The 23876-nt window shown below is 40.2% G+C and overlaps 1 protein-coding gene across 1 annotated transcript; it reads left to right on the top strand.

The window, feature by feature from the left end:
* The first annotated feature begins 218 nt into the window (after window positions 1–218).
* On the top strand, window positions 219–23186 carry LOC134535085 (piwi-like protein Siwi). Its single transcript, XM_063373947.1, has 15 exons — window positions 219–287; window positions 567–692; window positions 1922–2133; window positions 2361–2546; window positions 2627–2797; window positions 3202–3357; window positions 3444–3695; window positions 4102–4264; window positions 8248–8389; window positions 8620–8902; window positions 9399–9567; window positions 14397–14518; window positions 16998–17143; window positions 17228–17375; window positions 17556–23186. Exons 1-15 carry the CDS (start codon window positions 266–268, stop codon window positions 17670–17672), a joined length of 2415 nt encoding a protein of 804 aa, XP_063230017.1. The 5' UTR covers window positions 219–265; the 3' UTR covers window positions 17673–23186.
* Window positions 23187–23876: the final 690 nt, after the last annotated feature.

Raw genomic sequence — 23876 nt, 5'->3', positions numbered from 1 at the left:
TAAGTGAAAAAAAAATAAAGCAATTAGTTTTGACTGACTTTGCTACTGTGTGCTCCATCTTCACCAGTTACATCATCCCGCGGTGTTGCCGTGTGTGTGTTTGGGAGCGGTGTTCGCGCCGGGGCTGGTGAGTGCTGGGTTGAGCGGGACCGTGCAGGGCCAGTGTGAGGGCAGCAGCTGTGGTGGCCGGCAGGGGAGGGGTCCCGGGCGGGCGGCCCATAGCGGCTGGCAGCACGAGGGCGCCGGGGACTGCGTCGCTGTGCGCATGCAGAAGATGCAAGTGTCAGGTGCGTGCTGATCTGCCCGGTCTTACCTCCTGTTGACTGCTCGGGGAAACAACTACATAGTTCGTTCCCTTTCGCAGTGACTTTTTTCAAACCGAATGTACAGTACAAAAACTGCTATGATTCAGATTAAACAGACAGTACATGAACCACATACATCATTACTTTATAAAATGCTATTAAGATTTAAGAAAATGTTCAGGCTTTACGGACGTGTCTCTGAGAAGAGTGTAAGTAAAGATTAATGCCAGTTATGAATTGTTTGGTCATCTTGTCGGGCAGGTGCTGACGAGGCTGGCCGCAGCAGTGTCGCTGCGTCGGTGGGGTGTGGCTTCACCCGCGGCAGGCGGCTGCTGGCCCCAGAGGCCGTCATCCGGACCAGGCCCGACAACCTCAACTCCAAACTGGGTAGGTTGCGACGGACATTCGAAGGTCTGTTGATGGGAGAGGGTATCCCCAGTCAAAACACTTCAAAACACTTGAAATAATAACTGCCTCTTCTTTTTCTGAGAAACATGATACTTGTTATTCATAGTTACGTACAATATGTTGTGCTTCTTTGCCGCTTTGCGAAAAGATAGTCCATTATCTACCACATCTTTCAAGGCATCTTCAATTTGCTGTTCAATAAAATTTCCATAGGTCCGACTCCCTGGTTTTCTGATGTAAATCCTTCCCATTTTGTTGTTTAGGAGACTGTATGGCCTACTCAGATTTGACAGATTTGCGTCAGAACTGCATGATCTCCGGTAGGATCAGCTCGGTGCTAACAGGTTTTATGAGCATAGGCGATGCTTAAAGCTCCATTTTGAATTGTTTGATACCGATTTGGAGTCTTATTCTGGGAATCTTTGTAAGCCTGGCACAAACCACAGAAATGTAAACCCTCTAGTAAAGAAGATATTCTTGGTTCCCTCTAGAATAAGAGAATGGATGTTTCAATGAATGAAGGCTATATGCCTCGTCGACATCAATATCATTAGACACACGGGAGTAAAGCGATGTGGATCGAGCAGTGAAGGAATAGGTAAGTAGTTGGTGGAAACTGGAGAACTCAGAGGAAACCAATCAGCTCACAGCAGGGTCCACAATGGTTCTCATTTGTGAAGAATCAAGACCGGATTTCCTGAAAATCCAACCCGGATTGCCTGGCGGGATGTGAGTGTTCTGATCACTCAACTGAAATATTGTCACAGGTTTTCCTTCAGCTATAATAAAAATTAAAAAAAAAATTTATTCTATTTTTACTAAACTATGATGACATAAAAAAGTTTTACCTAGTTGTGTTAAAGCACATAAATTGTTTATACGTATTTTAAGTTAAATAGTATGTCTTGAACTGTATTTAATTTGGACACTTTTTAATGATAAGAGTGTCATTTTACATACTTTCTTTATGTTCATAGCAGATGAGCATGTATACATTAATGACAGCTTTAAGTTTACTTTAGTTATACGCCTTAATTAGATGTTGTTTATGTGTAATAATGGACAATTTATGTTTTTCGAAAATACAATGATACACCCGGTATGTACAAAGTGGTTGGCTTTGCTTTCTCTTGGATTTAACAGATATGATTCTACGGGCCGAACAAAGTTCTTCATTCCCGTTAATCTAACAACCAGTTTGTCCGCAGGCACGTCAGGTCAGCCGATACGTCTGACCGCCAACTACTTCATGCTGGAGACCAGACCTGATTGGGTGTTGTATCAGTACCGCGTGGATTTCTCTCCGGACGAAGATCTCACCGTCATCCGCAAGGGCCTGCTCAGAGACCACAAGGCAAAGTTCGGGGGCTACTTGTTCGACGGCACCATGCTGTTCACCACACTGCGACTCAACCCTGACGTGAGTGACTCGAAACACACTGCCGTGTGCTGCTTGTGTATCAGAGTGCATGATGGTGCTGCCGCTGTGTTTGTGTACAAGAGTGCTTGATGGTGCTGCCTGCTCTGTTTGTGTAGAAGAGTGCTTGATGGTGCTGCCTGCTCTGTTTGTGTATCAGAGTGCTTGATGGTGCTGCCTGCTCTGCTTGTGTAGAAGAGTGCTTGATGGTGCTGCCTGCTCTGTTTCAGCCCATGGAGGTGTTCTCCAAGAGGGAAGGCACGGATGCCCAGGTGCGCATCACCATCCGCCTGGTGGGGGAAGTGGACAGCACGGACTACCAGTACCTGCAGGTGTTCAACATCCTGATGAGGAAGTGTCTGCGTGCCCTCAAGCTGCAGCTGGTGGGGCGTAACTACTTCGACGCCCAGGCCAAGGTGAAGCCCCGTGCAGCGTGCGTGAGTGGCTCGTGCGTGGCGTGGTGCGTGATGTAGGAGTGGTCATGTGTGGCCGGCAGGTGGCGGTGAACGAGTACAAGCTGGAGCTGTGGCCGGGATACGTGACCAGCATCCGGCAGCACGAGCAGAGCATCCTGATGTGCGCGGAGATCACGCACAAGGTCATGCGGCAGGACACGGCCCTGGGCCTGCTGCAGGAGTGCCTCGCCAGGAGCAACCGCGAGTACAAGGTGCGGCCCGGGAGCCTCCGCAACATTTCCGTGTTGTTTGGTTACTGCTAGCGATGGGCCGAACAATGCCTCGAATACATTCAAATCCTTAATAATAATATTAGTCATAATAGAGGTAATATAAAAATTAACAAATGTTCTTTGAAGTTTACGAAGTAATTTTTTTTCTTTTTCCCTATTATGTTTTTATATTCCCCTCTATATTTTACTTTAACCCTTTAATTGCCATATTATAACACATGGTTTCTACCAAATTTGCTTAACATAAAAGTAGGAGTGGCATTATGATCACAAACTTGTATCTTGCTGCTTAAATATGTAAATTTAAATGCGATGGAAAGGCTTATTTAAAAAATCACGCTGCCTTGCAATTGCGTCACATGAGCCACTGCATCTGATTGCAGGAACTATTCATGAAAGCCATCACGGGCAGCATCGTGCTGACGGACTACAACAACCGCACGTACCGGATAGACGATGTGGACTGGCAGGCCACCCCCGCCACGCCCTTCGAGTACGGCCAGGGACAGCAGATAACCTTCATGGACTACTACAAGCAGGTGAGGTTTGCTCAGCTCCTCACGTCACAGCGTGTGGTGAGCCGCGGGCAGTCTGTGGGTTACACCTCCTTGCGTGCGTGTTGCAGAAGTACAACATCAGGATCACAGAGCCCACCCAGCCGCTGCTGGTGTCGCGCGCCAAGATGCGCGAGCGCCGCGCGGGCATGAGCGAGACCATCCAGCTGGTGCCGGAGCTGTGCCGCCTGACGGGGCTCACGGACGACATGCGCGGCAACTTCCACCTGATGAGGGCGCTGGCGGAGCACACGCGCATCGGCCCCGAGGCGCGCATCGAGAAGCTGCTGGTGTTCAGCCGCCGCCTGCTCAACGAGGAGAGCGTGAGTGCAAGGAGAACCCTTCCTTTTGCTTTTGCATGAGGAAATGACATTATTTGTACTATCTGGAATCGTAACTGGAAAATGTTCCACTGCAGCTGCTCCTGAGCGGGTTAAAGCATGCGTACAGAAGCAAAGAGCTGCCCACACTGTCTCTGCTTCGGTTTTACTAGCACTAACAAGGAAAGTGGATAGCTCTCTTTCTTGATGTGTCTCTCCTTGGATACTATAATATGTATGCTGTGAACTGGGGCTAGTTGCAGACTGAGTTGAATCATATCTTTGATTGCACAAAGCTCTTGGAATCATGAGAGCGGAACTAAAATCATTACGTGATTATTTCCCCTAAATTTTGATGCCCTAAAAAGAAGGGTATCCTCTGTTATCAATGTTGATACATGTTGTGCAGGTGCGCAGCGACTTCAAGGAGTGGAACATGACCCTGTCGAACCGACTGGTGGAGTTCAACGGCCGAGTGCTGCCCCCGGAGCGCATCATCCTGGGCAAGGACCGCGGCCAGGATGTCAAGTGCGAGGTGGGGCAGGACGCGGACTGGACCCGGAACCTCAGGAGTGAGTTGCGCTCGTTTCTCTCTCCGTAGAGCTCGTTGATGCTCGTGCAATTGTTTAAACTGGTTTTTGTACATAATTGTGATGAGATTCGTTTGTAAGGACGCCCAACCACGCTTTGTTCATTTTAGTTTTTTATGATTTTGTTTTAGAGGTGGGTGAGAAGCGTGTTTTGTAGTATTTATATGATACTGATACAAGGTTTAAGAGCAAATCAAAAATCTAATCACATTTACAATTACCTATGATTGTTGTGCAAATTTAATATATTTTCAACTCACTACCAAACTCTTCAGAAACCTTCAGCATTGAAATGCTGACTTTACTATTAAAACAAACTCTTCAAAAACAAATTTGTATGCAACCAAAAAATATTTATATATTACTGAAAGAAACACACAGGTATTGTTCAAAAGTATTTACATCATACTATCATACCTTTATACATACTAATACTTTTATATGTCTAACTGGAAGAGAGAGAAAAGATAACCATTATTTGTCTGTTTACAAAAACCAACATAAGCATTTGACCACAATTAACTTCATTCTGTTCTTTGTTCTTTCGTATGGTTGAATAAACTTAAAAATTTATACTATTAGTCATAAAATAAAGAAAAAAAGAGAGAGACACACTGAAGCAAGAGCTGTATTCCAGAAAAAATCTAACAAATATTGCAGGTACACTCAGGAGTTTTTTTAGCTCAATATTGTTAAATTTTCCCCCGAGATGATCAAGCCTGTTAATTTTTGAGTCCAGCTGAATTTAGTAACAATAAAAGTCCAGTGATCATTTATTTTTTGGAGTGTGCAAATCTTATGAATATCGAAGTTGAATCAAAGACTAATTTTCTTCCACTTCGCAACAATTACAATTTTTTTTTTTTTTTTTTATAATTCAGATGTTAGTAAAGAGTAGAAACAGTAAAGGCCTTGACGTCCCTCGGCTTGAGGCCCCAGGTTCCCTGCTTGCGAGACTGTCCAGTTATGCCGTACTGCTCTGTGGGGTGTGGATCCAGGCCAACGTGGCCGGGACCGGGAACTGCGGGACCTGGAGGGAGGAGTTAGGTGGAGAGGAAAATTGGTAAACTGTTCCAATAACGATTCGGTGTTGACGATTTCACGAGCCTCTTTTATTAACGATTTATATCCTGCCGCAGCCTGGCGGAACCGCCGCGGAACAAGCTCCCTTCCCGCGACGACCCAGACTCTCGTAACACCGTACGGCCCGTTATGACGTCCTGGCACAGATTGAGAATGGTTATACGTAATACTGATCCCGTTTAAGGTTGCACCGTGAAGGAGCGCTGTGCGCGCGCGCCCTGTTACGTAACGTTTCGTACGACGATAGAAGTTCTGAGTCCCGTAATTGCATGTCCGCGGTCTAGAACACTCTGCTGGTAACATCACTCGACGACTCGTAAATTCAGTAACGCGGCGAATGACTCGCGGAGGCAGCTTGACTGCCGTATCAACTCGTGAACCGAAAACGAAAGGTTGGCCACGTGCTCTGGGTACGCGCCTCGCGAGCAGCGCGGAGCGGCGTACACGACTGTCCTCGTTCCAGCCCTGAACACGACTGGCTCTCCCCGCCCGCTGCGGGGAGGGGAAATCGGCCGGCGTGGGAGAGATCCGGTCCCGCGGCGTGCCAGGCTGCAATTACATACTAGCATACTTGAGGAAACACAGAATATTCACAGCTAAACGAAACATTAATCACAACAAGTTTACAGAGTTAATAAATTATAATACAATATTTACATACTCGTTGAGGCCCGTGACCATTTGGAAAATATACAAAAACACAGAATTATCTCTTGCACAAAAAGGCTCATTAGCCCGCTAGGGCGCACGCGGGTGCGTCCCTGGCCGTCGCACTTCACTGGGGAAACAAGGGAGGATGTTGATGAGGCATAACGGCCTGAAGGAGCCGAGGAGACACTTGGGTCGACGTCAGCCTAATATAAAAAAAATTTCATTTTCTGTTCAGAACAAATAAATCTAATCTATTAAGCATTTCTGTGTTTGAAAATTGTATTGATTTAGAAATTTAAAATTAAATTGTGGTATAAACTTCATACTAAATAAATTACTTTCTTTAGATATAATGCCTAAAAGGTTACATATTTGTCATTAAAGTTAATTTTTGTATTGATAAAGATCATTAGTTCCATTATTTTAATGGCGTTTTGATGTGTTGTGGTGCGTGAACTTGTATTGCGGTGTATCTGTGTTATTTTGGTGTTATCTGGGCCCACTGTGTAATCATGTCGCTACCCATCGCTAGAGCCCATGAAAAATGGTAAATAAAACTGCCTGATTTCGGTAAATAAACTATAGGATTTCGATGCTATATTTCGGTAAAAAAAAAAGTATTTCGGTGTTATATTTCGGTAAAAAAAATTTTTTTTGTTAAATGAGTGCATTTGTTCTACTAATTATTTAATTTGATGATACACACACAAAGCAGTACATGATACTTAATACAGCAATCACTAGATTCCTGCGTAAGCCTTAAGAGAAGTGGAAATGTTATCTAGTAGATTATATACACATTACTTAAATTTTACATCACAAATAGTGTCTAGAATTTTACAGTCTGTGTTTATGTATTTAAACATTTTGAGTATTAAATTGGCCTATGCTATGTTCCTTCACAAAACTTTATAGAATTAATTTTTTCCTGTCAGGAGAATTGGCCTTTTTGGCCAAATAGTTTGGTAAACATGTAAGAAAGGGTTCCCTAAAAAAATTATTTAATTACAATTATTATAGTACTTACATGAAAAATTTCAGGCTCAAAAGTATTTTTTTTTTTAAATTTACTATAATTTTGTTTTACTACACATTTTCCGGCCTCTTTCCCATCAAATTGTGTTTATTAGGACGTTAGAACCGTAACACATTTCCTTGAATTACCTTTCGTGTATTCATTTAACCATTCCCTCATAGCTGGGTGATCTAGATTCACTAGGGTAATATTTGCAGAAACAAATGAACAAACTGTATCGTTTGCAAATTTGACTTTAATTTCCTTTGCTCGTTTATGGAGAACAATATTATCGTCGAGTGTCACTTGCCTTTGACTCCACAACCTGATGGTGATGTTTGACTTTTTTTCTTCTCTAAATGAGATGCTCGCTGTTTGCAGTGTTTTTCACAAGTATCTTTCCTTTTCCAATCTACTACCGTATTGCAAAATTTACACATCATTATCCGCTTTCCTTTATTAAAAACAATGAATCCTTCATGCTCGTATTCTTTAGCTCGTTCTAACACTGATACAACCTTAGGCATTGTGAAGTATCAAGTAAACTTCAAACAAAACAAACCGCATCTACCTATTTTCGTTCACATTTAACTATTTACATGGAACGTAGGATCTTTTCAAACCTCATTTGGTCATTTCACATGACCGGCATAATGCGACGTTAAAATCCCATAACCTCTCTGTTATTATTTACAAGCAATGCAACAACGGAACAGAGATGAGTATCTCTGCAACGGAAACGAATATGGCCAAACATCTAACTTCATCCACATCCCGCTAGGAACGCTGATAAATGGTTGCCGCTTTCAGGCCGAGTGTTTGGTATTTATTTTGCTTCAACTTATCTATGGCGCTTCTCATAATAAAGATGGCTTACTATGTTTTTGTTTACTAAACGAATACGTTTTGCGGCAAAAGTATTATTGTGAAACTTAATATTCATATCGCGTTAAAATTCTGACATTTCGCCGATATTTCGTGAAATAACAAGAATATCGCGAATAGTAATGAATTTGGCGGCATCGCCAGTTATTTCGTGAAAAGGAAATGCTGTAAAATCAAAATAGGCGTTTGGAAACACATTTGTAAGTGCTTAGAATGTAGTTCGAAAATCGTTAGTAAAATTTTACGATTTGATCATTAACGAAATTCGAGTACCCCTACCCATCGCACGTCGGGCAGAGCAGAGAGGGCTGACCCTGGTGTGTGACCGCAGGCAACTCCATGTGCGCCATGGTGGAGCTGAGCAACTGGGTGCTGGTGGCTCCGAGCAAGTTCCGTCGGGACGCCCAGGGCTTCGCCCAGACCCTGCAGAAGGCAGCCGCCGGGATGCGCTTCATGGTCGCCACCCCCCAGATGTGAGTGGTGTGCCGCACTACGCTTTTCCTTCTTGATAGCCACTGCACGTGTTTAGTACCGTTCTACCTGAATACAATGCGATGGTTTTTTTTTTACCAAAACCGCTAAAGTAAGAGTCACGTTATAGTTGCAAACTTGTATCTTGCTGCTGGAAGTATGAATTACAGGTACGGGAACAGTTAAGGCACGACGCTACAAATGGCAGTATCCACCCTGGGTGTGTTTGCAGCTACGACCTGGACGACTACCGGACGGCCTCGTACACACAGGCGCTGGACCAGATCACGGCCAGCAAGCGCCCGCAGATCATCATGGTGGTGGTGCCCAACAACCGCGTGGACCTGTACGGGGCCATCAAGAAGAAGTGTGCGGTGGAGCGAGCCATCCCCACGCAGGTGATCCTGGCCAAGAACCTGGCCAGCAAGGGAGTCATGTCCATCGCGACCAAGGTGGCCATCCAGCTCAACTGCAAGATCGGCGGCTTCCCCTGGACCGTCGAGATACCCCTCAACGTGAGCATACCTACCCTTATATACCCTTCCGTGTGAGCATGGGACACTTACACCGCCAAGATTCCCCTGGACTGTGGAGATACCCTTCAACTTCAACGTGACCATATCTACCGTGTACCGCCTGCGTAACCTTCAATACCCCTCAGTAGAAGCGTATAGTAACACCTGTACTGGAACAACGATTATACGTGTGCTCAGGGTTACATGGATTTGCTTCAGTAGGTGTATCCGTATTAATTTTATCAGATCTTTCATTATCATAAAACAAAATAATTCAATTGGATTACAAGAATATTTAAATGACAAGTTCGTTAGTCATTCAAAAGCTAAATGGCAAAATTGATGCATGTTGGGTTTATTGTCGGTTATATGAAGTCACATTTCACTGAACAAAGTGCAAATTCAAATCGGTTTATTGAAGTGACTGGAATAATTGAATTTCAAAGCTAGTTATCTATCCTCCCTGCAGTTGCCTGACAGTGGTTGTGTGGTGCAGGGCCTGATGGTGATTGGCTACGACGTGTGCCACGACACGGGCTCCAAGGGCAAGAGCTACGGGGCGCTGGTGGCCTCCCTCGACAAGACCTTCGGCAGGTACTTCTCCACGGTGTCGGCCCACACCAGCGGGGAGGAGCTGTCCGCCCACCTGGCCGTCAACATCACAAGTCAGTGCCCCATGTTCAGTTCTGCTGTAGCCTGTAGATGCCAGTGGCATGTTATTTTCGAGATTATTCTTAAAATTTTGCTTGAAGACATATTAAATATATTTAAATAAACTACTGCAACGAGCAGTGAATGTTACCAGGATCCAACTTTACAAGGTAAGATGTAAGCTTAGATGGTCACTAACTAACCAATGGGTTTGAAGCAAAGTTTATGCTTCGGAAACTTGATCTGGTGCTTGTGTCCATGAGCTGGAGGGTCTGGGGCAGCTTTGGCGGTTACTAATACAGTATTTACCCGCAGAATCTTTCAGTCAACAACTGTCTGTGTTTTGTTTGAAACTGATGGATGCTACAATAGGCATATTCATATCTGTTAGTGCATTAAGAAGTGGATGGTTTTTTTTTTAATCAGCTGAGTAAAGTAATTATAACTTTTAACACACGCCCATTTTTTCACATTTTTAATTTTTTTTTCTTATATTCTTTTCAGAAGTTCAATTGAACAGGTTCAGTTTCCATTTTCTGTTGCTTGTTGAAAAGTATGTAGTCAGTTTAGCACCAGTTTTAATAAAGAGTAATTTTTCCATGGATAGTGTTACATTTAGACACCTGCGAGTACTCGAAATTCGAGTTTCGAGTCGAGTTTTTTAGTAATACTCGAACTCGAGCTCGTGGCTTTTCAACAACTCGAAATTCGAGCGAGCTTTTCTTGCACTCTACCTATAGAAAAAAAAAGACTCTCATTATAAGGGAATAAAAGTCTTACAACACTATTATCCTTTACTTTATAATGTAACATGATCGACCGTATACATGAACACATCATTTTTACGTACCCGGGATTTACGAATTTCCGTGATGAATTTTTTTTACTTCTATAATTTTCCGCATAGTTTTAATGTATCACTTTCCTGCTTTATGCGGAAGTATTTCCCGCTTTATGCGGAAACATTTCCCGCATTTTACTGTAAAAAGCGTTTAAATTGTCCGGGGTCTCATCATTTACGCCATAAAATGTGTGATATAAAGTCCCGTTTAAAATTTTTATGAAAGTTCCTGCCAGTAATGGCGCACGTAAATATAAATATGAAGAAAAGACAAATGAACAACAACTTACGAAGAAATATGGATGATGTACCATAACTACAGTACAATTCCAATAGTTATCTTAAGATAATTACCATAAAAAGAACTAAAGATTCTTTGTGGATACCATAACTACTGCAGAAGCATGATAGTTACCACATTTGCACTATAGTTGCCGTAATAACCGAGATGTGTATTTACCGTGATGGTAATGTATTTATTTAGGACATATTAAAAAAAAAAGGATGTTAAATCTTGATATGTACGGTTGGCACATGTTGCTAAGAAATAATGCGATCTGAAAGAATGCAGTACTACTACGAAAAGTGAAAAGGGTACTCGTGGATTTTTAGGTTATGGCAGTCTCTTTCGTTTTTCAGTAATATCGGCCGAAAATTAACAAGAGTATTGGAAGTTGGCAGAAATGCCGATTCAACTAAATATTGGCAAAATCGGCTTCTTCAGTACAGCTGCTCTACATTTAATGACATGAGTAAACATATTTCAGACTACAGGACATTGAAAAAGACTTTAATTTCCATGTAGGTTTATTGTGCGTAAGTTTTTTTTGCAAGTGTAAATTGAATTAAGTAAAATGCTTCTATTTTTATTACTTTAAATTGATTAAACTTAATGACAAGTTACAGATATTTGACACTAATTTTGAGGTTAAACAATTTGGTAAATATGTAGAGTAACGGTATATGCGAAAAAAAATGCTAAAAATCCGAAAATACTTTTATTCTATGCTCTTTCACTTCCTCTTTTCAAATCAACCGGCGGAGATAAGAAATTCCAAATACTTTAGGAGATATAGAATTTTTTAATTTTGCAATACAACACCTGTACAACCATTAGACCGACGCCATTTTTGTTATTTTGCCGTGTGTTCGTGAATGCGTAATAAATAAAATGGTCGATTAGGTCAGGTCAGTTACATTATTAATACTTTCAAACTAAGCGGACATAAAAAATAATGTGAATTAATTTCAATGGTTCTTTAGTTTTAAAGTATTTATAATGTAACTGACCTGACCTAACAAACCCGGACAATATCCAAATAAAAAATAAGACTTTAAAATTAGAAACGTTAAAAACCCACCTAAGTTGGAGGCGGGTACATTTCCTTTGCCATTAGAAGGAAATGATGTAGTCGTTCACCTACGTCGCGATACCTCCGACGGATTAATAAATAAATAAATAATCACGTATTGGTTCATTTGAATACTGGCCAATCACGGAACTGTCACGTGACAAAATTGTCCAATAAGAAACATAATAGATACTCGTAAACCAGAAACAATGGTGATCGCCGCATGAATACCCAGGTATTGTGATGAAAATTAAAAAATTTGATAATCCTAAAGTATTTGGAATTTCTTATCTCCGCCGGTTGATTCGAAAAGAGGAAGTGAAAGAGCATAGAATAAAAGTATTTTCGGAATTTTAGCATTTTTTTTCCGCATATACCGCGACTCTACATATTTACCAACAATTTTACTAAAGCATTCCAGCCACACAGGTTGCCAGCGAGAGATGCTTCTCATCTGCTGTAAACACCATCTCCAATCGTAGAGCTAATTTAACTCCTGAACGTGCAGAACAAATTATTTTTCTGCATGATAGATTGAAGAACAGAATTTAATACTCTATGACAATCTCTCTCAGAATTTTTGTGCCGAAAAGTGGAAATGTTGAAACAATGTGAATGTACTTTTCAAACAACATGATTTTATGTGTTCAGTTAGTTGAAGCTCAGTAAGGACTCCAGAAAAATTGACAAGGATGAAATTATTCCAAAGTTATGTTACATTTACACAAACATATACGTACTTGTAAACTGTGGTTATGTTAGTTGGATGATATCAGTTACTAATGAACCAATGGAAACAGGTTAGATTCAATGGAAAACATGTTTTTTTTCCTAGCAGTGCAAATTATAAAAGCACTCTGTAAATAGTTACCCAAAATTAATAAGCCCACTTCATTTTAATACTTTATTCAAACATTATACCTACTAAGTTTATGGTAAAAATAATTTCCCAAAAGTGTAACTGTATCACAAAAGCTCAAGCTTCGAGAACTTTTAAGTAGGCTCGCTCGAGCTTGGCTCAAAGTAAAATTCTTAGGCTCGCAGACCTCTAATGTAGGTCTATCTATTTAGTAGGCTAACAATGATAATGGTTTCTTTTTTTATTTCCATATTTTTCTCAAAAGTTCTCACATTTTATTACTCCATCACAGTAAATTTATGTGCAATAAACTGAAAAAAAAAAAAAAACTCGAACTCGACTCGATACTCGCGAGTATTTTAGCAAACTCGCTCGAGCTCGACTCGAAGTGAAAATCTTCTGCTCGCAGAAGCCTAGTTACATTGTACGTAGTTAAACGAGGATGGTAATTATGTAATTTACACAAATTTCATTAAAGGGCTTCCAATTAGTATTGATACATGGCAAACAATATATATGTATATATATATTTATTTCTTAAAAGTTTTTTTTTTTTTAAGTTATAGAGTTTCCATTTATAGTGAAAAAATTTTCATTTCTTCTACAAACTTTATACTTCCCAACCGTAGACGAGCATGGTTGGTTTAATCCCAACCGTCCCCCCCCCCCCCTTCCCGCCAAAAAAAGGCTCAAACTTATGAACAACCAATTCATCATTTGAATAGTTAAAAGTCCACTGTAAGTTTTTTTTTAAAATATAACTGGGTTATCTTTATCTTTGTGCTGACCAATGACTTAGGTGTTGTCAGTGGATAAAGGGAAATAGCGTAGGTATGTGAAATGGTTCGCGAGGAAGAGGAAGGTAACGAGGGAAGTGAGTACGTGGAAGGGGCAGGAGACGAAGGAGGCGGAAGAGTACAAGTAAGAACCTGGGATGGGCAAGCAGGTCCAGAGGGTGGTGAGTGAGGGTAAGGGTAAGGAGTAAGAGTAAGGAGTAAGGTCCCTGCAAGGGACAGGGAGGAGGGTAAGGGAGAAGGCATACTCCATGTCTGTCAGGTACGGGAGCCAGACAAAGTGCAGCGCAGAGCAGCTAGGTGGAGGACAAGAGAAGGGCAGGAGGGGGGAAATGCATAGTCCGCCCGAGATGATTAAGGAGCTAGGGCGGGAAGCATTACAGAGGAGGAGGGTGGAAAGGTTAGTCAGACTGTATAAGGTGATAAAGGGAGATGGTGGACTGGGATACACAGAGGTGGGTATAAAGGGCGGAGAGATCACGGATGAAAAGGGGTAATGTTCAATGACTTCAAAAAGCACTATTTGTATATTTCTCATTTATTGTTTGTGCTTGGAACTTGGACATGTCACAGTGTTTTTTTTCTTCTTTTTCTTTTGTGCAGTGTTGTAGTTTGGATGCGGATGAAACTTTCTCCTAGCTTGAGTGTCCAACAAAAGACAGTAAAATGTAAGATGGCTGTCTAGACACAATTCGGTGCTGGGTGCTGCTGTGCTTGACCAATTTCCGGGTGAATTTTTTAACTTCCGTTGTCACGGAACAGGGTAGGAACGCTTTTCTCCGCAGGACAGGAAGGGAGAGGAATGGGTTGGATGAAGAGATGGTAGGGGTGAAAGATGCAAAGGATCTGAGGAGAATGCTAAGGAAGGATGGGGGAAGTGAGTGAAAAGGGAGGTCTCCTGTGAAAACCCAATGCAAGCGTAATAATCAATTCAATTCCTAACACTTTAAAAAATGTTTTATTATAACAGAAGGTTCACCTACTTATTTGTTCACAGAGGCCCTTCACAAGTACAAGGCCGTGAATCAAGCTTTGCCATCGCGTATTGTCATCTACAGAGATGGAGTTGGGGAAGGTCAGCTCCCGTATGTCGCCCGCAATGAAGTGAACATCCTCCGGGTTAGTATGATAGCACTCATTTATTCATTGTGAATTTTTTTTGAACCTTGTATAGAAGGTGTAACAATTTGGTTTGGTTAAAGTTAGGTTAAACAAGGTGAACTCAGATTTGTTTTTAAAATGTGTTTAGAGTTATTAGCATTCATGTATATTATTTTTGGTCAAATTAAGCTTGAAGTTAATTTTATTCCTGTATCTAATATCTGTTTTTGGTCAAGATATTCATATGAAACTGCTAAAAACCAACCTGGAAACAGTGAACATCCCACCTACCAGATATACTGATCCAAAAATAAACAAACCATTTACAAACCACTTTTATGCCATAAACAGACCAAAGTTGCTGAAAATAAATTTAAAAAGCTATTTCTAAATACATATTTGTAACTGTATAGTTTGTAATATATTAAATTGTTTTTCTTAAATACTAAACAAGATGATCATTTAGTAGTATTGAATGTCTAAAAAAAAAAAAAATATTAAATTTAAGTGTCCTCAAATGTAGGATATCAAATATCAAAAAAAGTTTAAAAAACTGTAACCTGACTACGAAAAAATCACTAAAAGGTAAGAAACAAGGTAGGTGCTGTTTGATATCATCGTCTTATTGAGTAAAACAAGTCATTTGATATGTTAGATATTCCTATTTATTTAGTTATATTGAAATTCTCTTGTCACTTCCACAGTAATAACATTATGATTCATTTCAAATTCAAAAGTCATGCATTGTCAACTACAAAAAGCAAGCATTTTTAATTTTATACACAAGCAACCATTTTAGTTTGATATACAAGAATGGTAAATTAAAATATAATGTTATTATATCAAACTGATAGAAAATTTTAATTATAAAAGATTGATCTTACTTAATAAGACTATAATAGTAATCAACACCTAACTTGTTTCTTACCTTTTGGTGTTTCTCCCGTAGTCGTGTTACAGTTTTGAAAAAAAAATTCAATGGGCAGCCAAAAATCTTTTAAATTAAATAATAGGCTCACTAAGCATATATAGTTTTCTGTTATCACAAAGCACAAAGCCTTTTTAAAAATGATATCAATATTGTGTCCATTTTTAATATATTTTTTTAGATAAAATGTTAGAATCAGATAAAATTTCAGTAAACGTAATACAGCTGGGCAGTTAATTCCAATTGCTGCCATAGAGTAGGTTTGTTAGAACAAAGTGGCACTAAATAATTCACAGAGCAACTAACAGCATGGATGAGGAAGTGAGGAAATGTGGTATGAGGATCAGCACTGAAAAGAGTGAAGTGATTATCATGACGAGGAACAGAAATGGAGTAAGGAGATGCATGGAATTAGATGGTGTTGAGTTGAAGTGGGTGGAAACCTTAAAGTATTTAGGAAGGGTTGTTGGAGGGAGGGGGCAAAAAAAACAAGGTGGATACAGTAAGGAGAGGACAACAGGCGAGTGAGAGAGTTCGTATGGAAGAGGGAGGCACAGACGAGTGTTATACAGTACCTACTGTGTGTCCATAGTCACTTAAGGAACAGAGACTTGGACTGTAGATAAGAAATATGCTGGGAGGATCAGAGCAACAGGCATGAAGTTAAGTTACGAGGCGTGACAGGATCATGGTATGAGATACTGCAAGCAAGAGCAGGAGCACAGGACTAGAATGAGATGTGAGATCATTGATAAGGCAAGAACGAGATGGTATGGCCATGTGCAGAGAATGGGAGAAGAGAGGATGCCCAGGAAAATGATGGAGCTAAAGTACACAGGAAGAAGACCCCAAGGAAGACCGAGGAGGAGGTGGGAAGATCAGGTAATTAAAGGAGTGGGAGAGAGGAGAAGACTGGAACAGAGTGAAGAAGGAGATGAATGGTGGAAGGACAGAGGGAGACGGAAGCAGTTTACTTTGCTGACCTGGTCGCAGACTGGAAGCAGCTGAGGATGATGATGATAATGATGTAATATGTATATGGGTGATGCCTTGCTGTTTCTTACGGGCACATTTATATACAGTACACTCCCGATTATCCGCGAAATTAAGTGGCAGGGCCACCGCGGATAGTGAAAATCGAGGATGATCCGCAAAGAGCCGAAAACGGGAAATAAAAAAAGGAAACATTAATTTCAACTTAAAAATCTAAAAAATGTATGTACAATAAACGTTACAATTAACAGTAAAAAATATTTAATGATGCTTAAATTTTTGTATTTTACAATTTTACTGAATAATTACGCATCTCAGCCTACTGCGCGAGTTCCGAGAAGGCCTGTGGCATTTTACTGTATACTGCACACAATACACTCGTCAGTAGAGTTAAAATTTGCTCACGTGGAATTAAATACAGATTTACATATTTGCTGTATTTTTTCGTAGCATGCGCAGATAATAGGGAGTTTACTGTATTTACAAAAAAAAATTTTTTGAAGGGCTTGTGCATTCAGCTGTGTCACGTTTGTCTGAAAACAAAAGCTACTAGTGAGTAATGACGTGCTTGTGCAGAAGCACCTGGCCAGCGTGTACGGAGACACCCCCGTGATGCTGTGCGTGATCGTGGTCACCAAGAGGATCAACACGCGCCTGTTCTCCAGGGGGGGCAACCCCCCGCCGGGCACCGTGGCCGACGATGTGGTCACCAACCCGGAGAAGTGAGTGTTCAGGTCACGTCCCCCCCGGCCGGTGGGCTGCCGGTGCGAGAGAGACGGAGAGAGGTGACGTGTGTGGTGTCGCAGGTACGACTTCTTCCTGGTGTCCCAGTCGGTGCGCCAGGGCACGGTCAGCCCCACCTCCTACAACGTCATCTTCGACACCCTGGGGCTGCCCCCGGACCGCCTGCAGCGGCTCACCTACAAGTTCTGCCACCTGTACTTCAACTGGAGCGTGAGTGTCGTCAGCACCGTTCCTCTGACGTGATTAGAACTGATGGATGGCATTTGAGAAACAACAATGTTTCTGTGACAGCTGCTAGATAGTATATGATCCGAGGAACGGTTATGGTTGTTAATGCGATGCGTGTGTGGAAGTGTTTGTGTTTGAGGGCGACGGGTGTGCTGTGCGCAGGGCACCGTGCGAGTGCCGGCGCCGTGCCAGTACGCCCACAAGCTGGCGTTCCTGGTGGGACAGGCGCTGCACCGCCCGCCCCACTCCCAGCTCGAGGACTTCCTCTACTTCTTGTGAGTGTTCTGAAGACTGGTCCAGTTCCCATGCACATTACCACTTCGACACTGATGTTAATGGTAGCTTTGGAAATAATTTTTCATAATTGACTGTTTCTCATTGTGAACTTTGTAAAAACTAGCAAAAAAAAGTGGATGGGGGCAGCTTATGTACAATACTTTGTGCAGATTATTTTTTTTTCTTCACTCATGTTAGTGGTTTTTACAAATGATACTCTACAAGGGCAAAGATTTTGTGGTATTGTTTTGAGGATCTGGTGGTTCAAGAAATTTAAATTTTTAGTAGTAATGCAAATTTGTGCATTTATTATTACTTACATTGTTTGTAGTTTAAAATAAGTGCATGATTTGTGTTTAGCATTTTTTTAACTGTAAAATACTTAAGGGATTTTACATTGCAGAAAAGTTGTAAAAATGGTTGTATATCTGTGAAGAATGTTGTGTACTTAAGTTTAGTAAAAAAATTTTTTTATTAATATTATAGTTAGCACCACTAGTTGCTGACCTAAAATAATGTATGTAATTTGTACTGTCTACTCACAAGTCTGTTAAAACATATTTGCACTTAAAATTGTATGCCTTAAAAATTTCCAACTAGATTCTTTTTTTTTTTAATTTCGTAATACCTATTATTCAAGTAAAAATCCATTGCAGCTTAAATATCAAAATTTTTCATGTGTAAAACGGGAGTAGCCACTCTGAGTTTCAAATAAGTTGCATGATAGTGCCTGCCTTTTCCCAGTGCTGCATTTCTGTTGTAAAAAACATTGTTCACAAATAAGTTGCCTAAACGCGAGAATTTCCTTATATTAATTTTAAAAGGTATCCTAAAAAGTTGTATTATAAGTACGTAGTGTGTTTTGGTCTTTACTTTCTTGTAAGGAATCGCCTGCTATGGATTGTCTATGTTTGGAAATGTGTATGTAAACTTCAAATTGTACAAATTTTTAAAATTTTTTTAATATTCTGAAATAACGACAATTTGTAATAACAAATATATTTTTTTCACAGTCAATAAATAACTAAAAACATTTTTAAAAAATAATAAAAAAACCAGTTTGGTGGAGTGGAAGGTCACTTGTTGAACACTAGTGATGCTGATGCTACGTCGTGCAGTGATCACCACATGGTGTGTCGTACCCAAGAAATTTCGCCTCGTGCTAAACAGTTGAATGAAGCCCCTACTACCGCCAGTGTTTTTGTGTGTGGGGTTAAAAAATTTTTTCCCCTTCAAGAACATAGTTGAACAAAACTAGCCATATCCACAATATTAAAATAGTTTTATTAAACTTTCCTTTACCTTCAGATCTGTATGTCTAAACACAAAAAAAAATGTCTTTTCAGAACCATCCATATCTTAAATGCAATCTCTCTCAATTAGAGCTGGGCCGATCACCTATTTTGCCGATCATGCCGATGCCGATCATCTGTTGCCGATCTTGCCGATCTTCTGAGCCGATTAGAGCCTTTCAAGTACCTCTGATTACACGTTGCTTTTGACGGATCACTATAAACGGTGAAATATTCCCAGACAAAACTACTTTTCATTGACATGATTACTTAAAAATCACGACATAATAAATTTCACGGACTAGCGATTATACAGGTAAGCCCGGAAGGTCTTGTCAAGCTTCTCAGACACCAGCGTGCAGCTGGGTTAAGGCCAAGGTCATGTGACGTAACATCTCCCAAGGCTTACTGCGCCTTGGCAGCAGATGGATAAAAATAGTACTCCCCATTATTTGTGTTCATTGGGACCCGCCGATGCCCGGATAATTGAAATTCTGTAAAAATAAATAAATAAATAAACCCGGATAATCGGTTAACGGTAAGGGCCGCCTTCGAATTGTTGTCTCGGCTTAAAAAATTACGGCATTGCCTAGCCATTAGTTCACGGTCATTTACAACAGCCGAAGAGAGAAAGATAAGATCGTGCTGACCTTGTACACATAAATTTTGGGTAGCTCCCCACCCCCCTCCTCCCCATCGACCAGCCGAATGCCAGCCAGACACGTCACTCGCCAGGCGCCTGCCGTGCGTTGGCGGGCGGAAAGTAACTCAGCAGCACGTGAAACAACATTCAAACAAACGGGAGACGGGAAGCAGAAGTCAGGACATCCCCCTCAAGTTTAAAGAGTGACAAATGTGACAGCTGAAAAGGGGGGGGGGGGGGGGGGTGACACAAAGGGTCGGTACAAACAGCGTTGCAGAGTTTGGCGGCCCACGCGATGGCTTGCAGTGTTTGCCGGCCGCCGGCCAGCGTGACGTTAATTTTAAGCGCTGACAATTTTAGCTTCTCTTTTTTTTCTGCACTTTTAAATCGTCCCGGATTATCCGATTCCCGTATTAGCGCGTCACAGGTTCTACTGTGGGAAACAAAACTCTACATCAACCAGGTTTTTATACAAAAAAAAAGTTAAGCTCTATTTCCCGCTAAACAGTATAAGAATATTAATTTCGCTAAACAAAACTTTCAATAGGCCATATTTAGCGAGAAAAAACTAAATAGATGAATTCCCGAAGAGTAGTTGTTTACTAACCACGAGACTACTAGCGCCATTAATCCTACGAATTCCGTCGCGTGACGCGCGTCACTCTAATCTCTGGCGTCATATAACCAACCTAAACAACAGTCGCCACTCGCCATTCCGGTAATATTAACCGTAAATGGTAAACAAATACATAGTTTTCGGTTCGTAAATGATAAATAACTTTACAAATAGTATAATGGAAAATTATTTTACCGAAAGTACCGTAAATATACGTGGAAATTGATACTTAGGTATGTAACTGTTCAATGTTTATAAAACTTACGGTATTTGTTTACTTTATTGGTATTTTTTTTTTTTCGTGTGTGGTTAGTTTTAAATTATTGAATCCTATCATTTTTCGATGAGTAATCAAATTTTCTTCCCGAAAAGTACTGTAAACAAACATGGAAAGTTGTTAGGTATAGGTAATTATTCAATGTTATAAGTTTGCATTAGGAGACCAATGATTGGCTCAAATAATCGGCTACGTTTTGCCGATCATTATGATCGGCAAAATTAACAAAATCGGCCGATTATTACGATCGGGGATCGGCATCGGCCCAGCTCTACTCTCAATGGCTATGTATATCTTTGATTTTTTTTTGCTCAAATCTTCATTTCAACAAAAAAAATCACTTCCAAAACTTTTTATAGCTGTAGTTTTCTATGGAAACTATCTTTATCCTGACTAATTTCAGCTTTAAAACAAGAATCAATTGTGAGAATTATTTTGTTTGCAAAAACAGGTTTTCAATAATAACAGTAGGTAACAAACGATACAATTACTGTTACTTATTTGTACAAAAGTTATGGATTTTTTTTTCTTTCCTATTTCCGTGGATAAGGACGGTTTTGTAATTCATGGATATGTATATACATATTAGTGATGAGATGGTCCCGGTTCTCGGTTCCGTCGTCGGTTCTCGGCAAATTAACTGGTGCAGAGAACCATTAGGATAATCCAGATACCGGTAAAATGCTGTTGTATATTTCCGGTGACCAGAACGCACACGCCTTTCCAACTTTACTTAAGCCAATGGATGGATGCTATCAGCCCCCCCCCCCCCCCCCCCTTTTCCCTTTCTGTGTCACATGAAAGTAAATGAGTGATTGTTGTAGACCGGCGAAATGGAAAGAAACGCAAGAGGTAAACAGAAGAGCTCTTTGTGCAGAGATCCCAATTCTTTTTTTTCTGTCCTTAGTTTCACTAGGACATAGGGAAGATCATTTCAGCTGAAGGTAGACCTATAAAAAAAAACACTGGCTCAGTATACTTTTAAAATTCATCTTATAAATCAACTAGCATGATTTAAAATTGTATGATTAACTGAACGTATTTGCAGCCAATTTTACGGCCCTACGTTACTTAACAAAATATGTATTGTTGATGATAACAGATCTCTATTAGGTAATTAGGGGATTACATCACTCACCCATCATAATACTTACATAACTTGCAACTTTCTGTGAGTTGTTGCCACTACCAAATTAGTTTTTATCATTTGTTTATTATAATTTACTTCATCTAGTGAACAAATGTTAAAAAAATTTTTCAAGCCATTTTTTTTTATACTGAGGAGCCGAAAGTTACTGACAGTGAAAAAAAAGCCAATATGTATTTCTAGCCATCACTGCACCACAGGATCTAGTGAGACATAAAGCAACTACTGTGCTACCTAGGGGGTAGCTGACTTGTTTGTGGTCAGAGTACGGTAAAGGGGGGTACTGAGAAACCATATCAAACAAATAAACATACTACATATTTACCCAGACATAATGTATCTTTTGTTTGACCGGGAATTGCGTGAAGGTTAACCCAGAACCGAGAACCGACACATCACTTTATTTTTTTAAGTATGTGTATAAATATGTGAAGTTCGGTGTTTCTATAACCATACATGAACCAAAGTTGTCACAAAAGTTTGTATATTTAGTTGTGTGTGTTGTTATAAGTTTATTTTGTCAAAACACTTAATGTGTAATTCTACGCTGTTTGTTGATGCTTAGAGGCAGTATAGTTATTGTCACCTGAATAGTAACAATTTTGTTGTGACCATTATGATAATCCTTACATCGAGCACAAATAATGGGGTTTCCTTTGCTGCGGAGTTGACCTGCAGACAGAAAACATTTGTTTTTAAATAGTTAATATATTTAATTAATCATTTCATTGCAATTACACATTATAGCACAGAGCTGACGAAGGTAGAGGCAGAGTTCGTTTGGAAACGTTTATAAATCTTAAGTTTACCATGATAGAAGGACGAATTGACGTATGTCTGAATACTAAGTTTTGCAATATGCTCACATCAAGTTAATAGTTATTGCCACAATATCTTTGAACAAACGAGTCCACCTGGTCAAAATTTAGGGTAACAGACTGCAAGGACAGAGAAGAAGAAAAAAAGTGAGTGAATCTTTCAGTACTTGTCAGTTATGTGTAAACATCTATCTTCGGTAACGAGGAAAATTTGTGTGTTCTCATGTTGTTCATGTCGCAAATAAACTTATTATACAAAACTCGTACACAAAATTTAACGTACAATTATTAAAAAAAAAAATTCTGAACGTGATACAAAAAGTATTCAATTTAGGAAAAAACCAGTAAAACTTTTTGCTCTTTTTAAAACCTAACCATAATTTTGTTTTAACAAGATGCTGCTATTGATTTCTCAGGGCTAGCTGAACATATGAGTACTGAGGGCATGCTGAAAATATGACATCTCGCTTTCTAAACTGGAATTATCATTGCCTTCATTTTTGAGATTATACTTCTTTAGAGATGTTGAGGGTGAAATTTTAGTATGCACCAGAAATGCAATGTAATAAGCACACATTACTCACTGAAATTTAACAGGTTGAAAGTCCAATGCACATGCAGAAACTGTTATAACCACGAGTTGAAGTCGTCAAGGCAGACCCAAGTATGGCAACATGCACCCGTGCATGTTCTGGGAACATGGAGGGATGCACTATGCTTATTGGTGTGCCAAATAAAACTTTATGGAAATGAAACTACAGCAAAACCCCTTATTTGCACTTTTCATGGGGACAAAGTAAAAAAGTGTAAAAAGCGGGAAAGTGTAAATAAAGGGAAAAGTATAAAAAGGAGTACAGTTTACCTTATTTAGAATTTTTTTCCTTTTGTTTAATAGCACATACTACAATGCAGGTACAAACACACTAACAACAAATTTTACTTTAGTATTTAATCAATTATTAATTTACCACATTTGACAAAAATAAAAAAAGAATGAAAGCCAAAATGTTTTTCTGATTACTTCCTAAAAAATAAATTTGAAATTTTCTTCTGCTTGCTTTTTTGGCTGTTCAAGGAGATTATTTGCCTCTCCAAATTATAAATACAGTTGCAACCGGCAGGGTTTATAACAAATACGGGCTACATACACATTGCTCACAGTAAAAAAATTTTTAAGAAAAGGCCGCAAATTGATGAATGTTTACCGTCAATAGCGCGCCAAACGCGGAGAAAGGTCATTGTACTGGGTCAGCTGCTGTAACGACGCGGCGGCGCATGCGCACTCTATGCTCCGCCCAGACTCATGACGCCATCAGCCGCCAACCAATAGATGCGAGCTTAGCGGAAAAAAATATAAGCTCCACCTCCCGTGTACCAATTTTATCCAGTTCTAATACCAGTTTATTGGTATACG

The sequence above is a fragment of the Bacillus rossius genome, chromosome 8 (assembly GCF_032445375.1).
Source record: "Bacillus rossius redtenbacheri isolate Brsri chromosome 8, Brsri_v3, whole genome shotgun sequence".
NCBI lineage: Eukaryota > Metazoa > Arthropoda > Insecta > Phasmatodea > Bacillidae > Bacillus > Bacillus rossius.
Note: the sequence above shows the minus strand (reverse complement) of the source record. Positions and strands in the feature narration are given on the sequence as shown.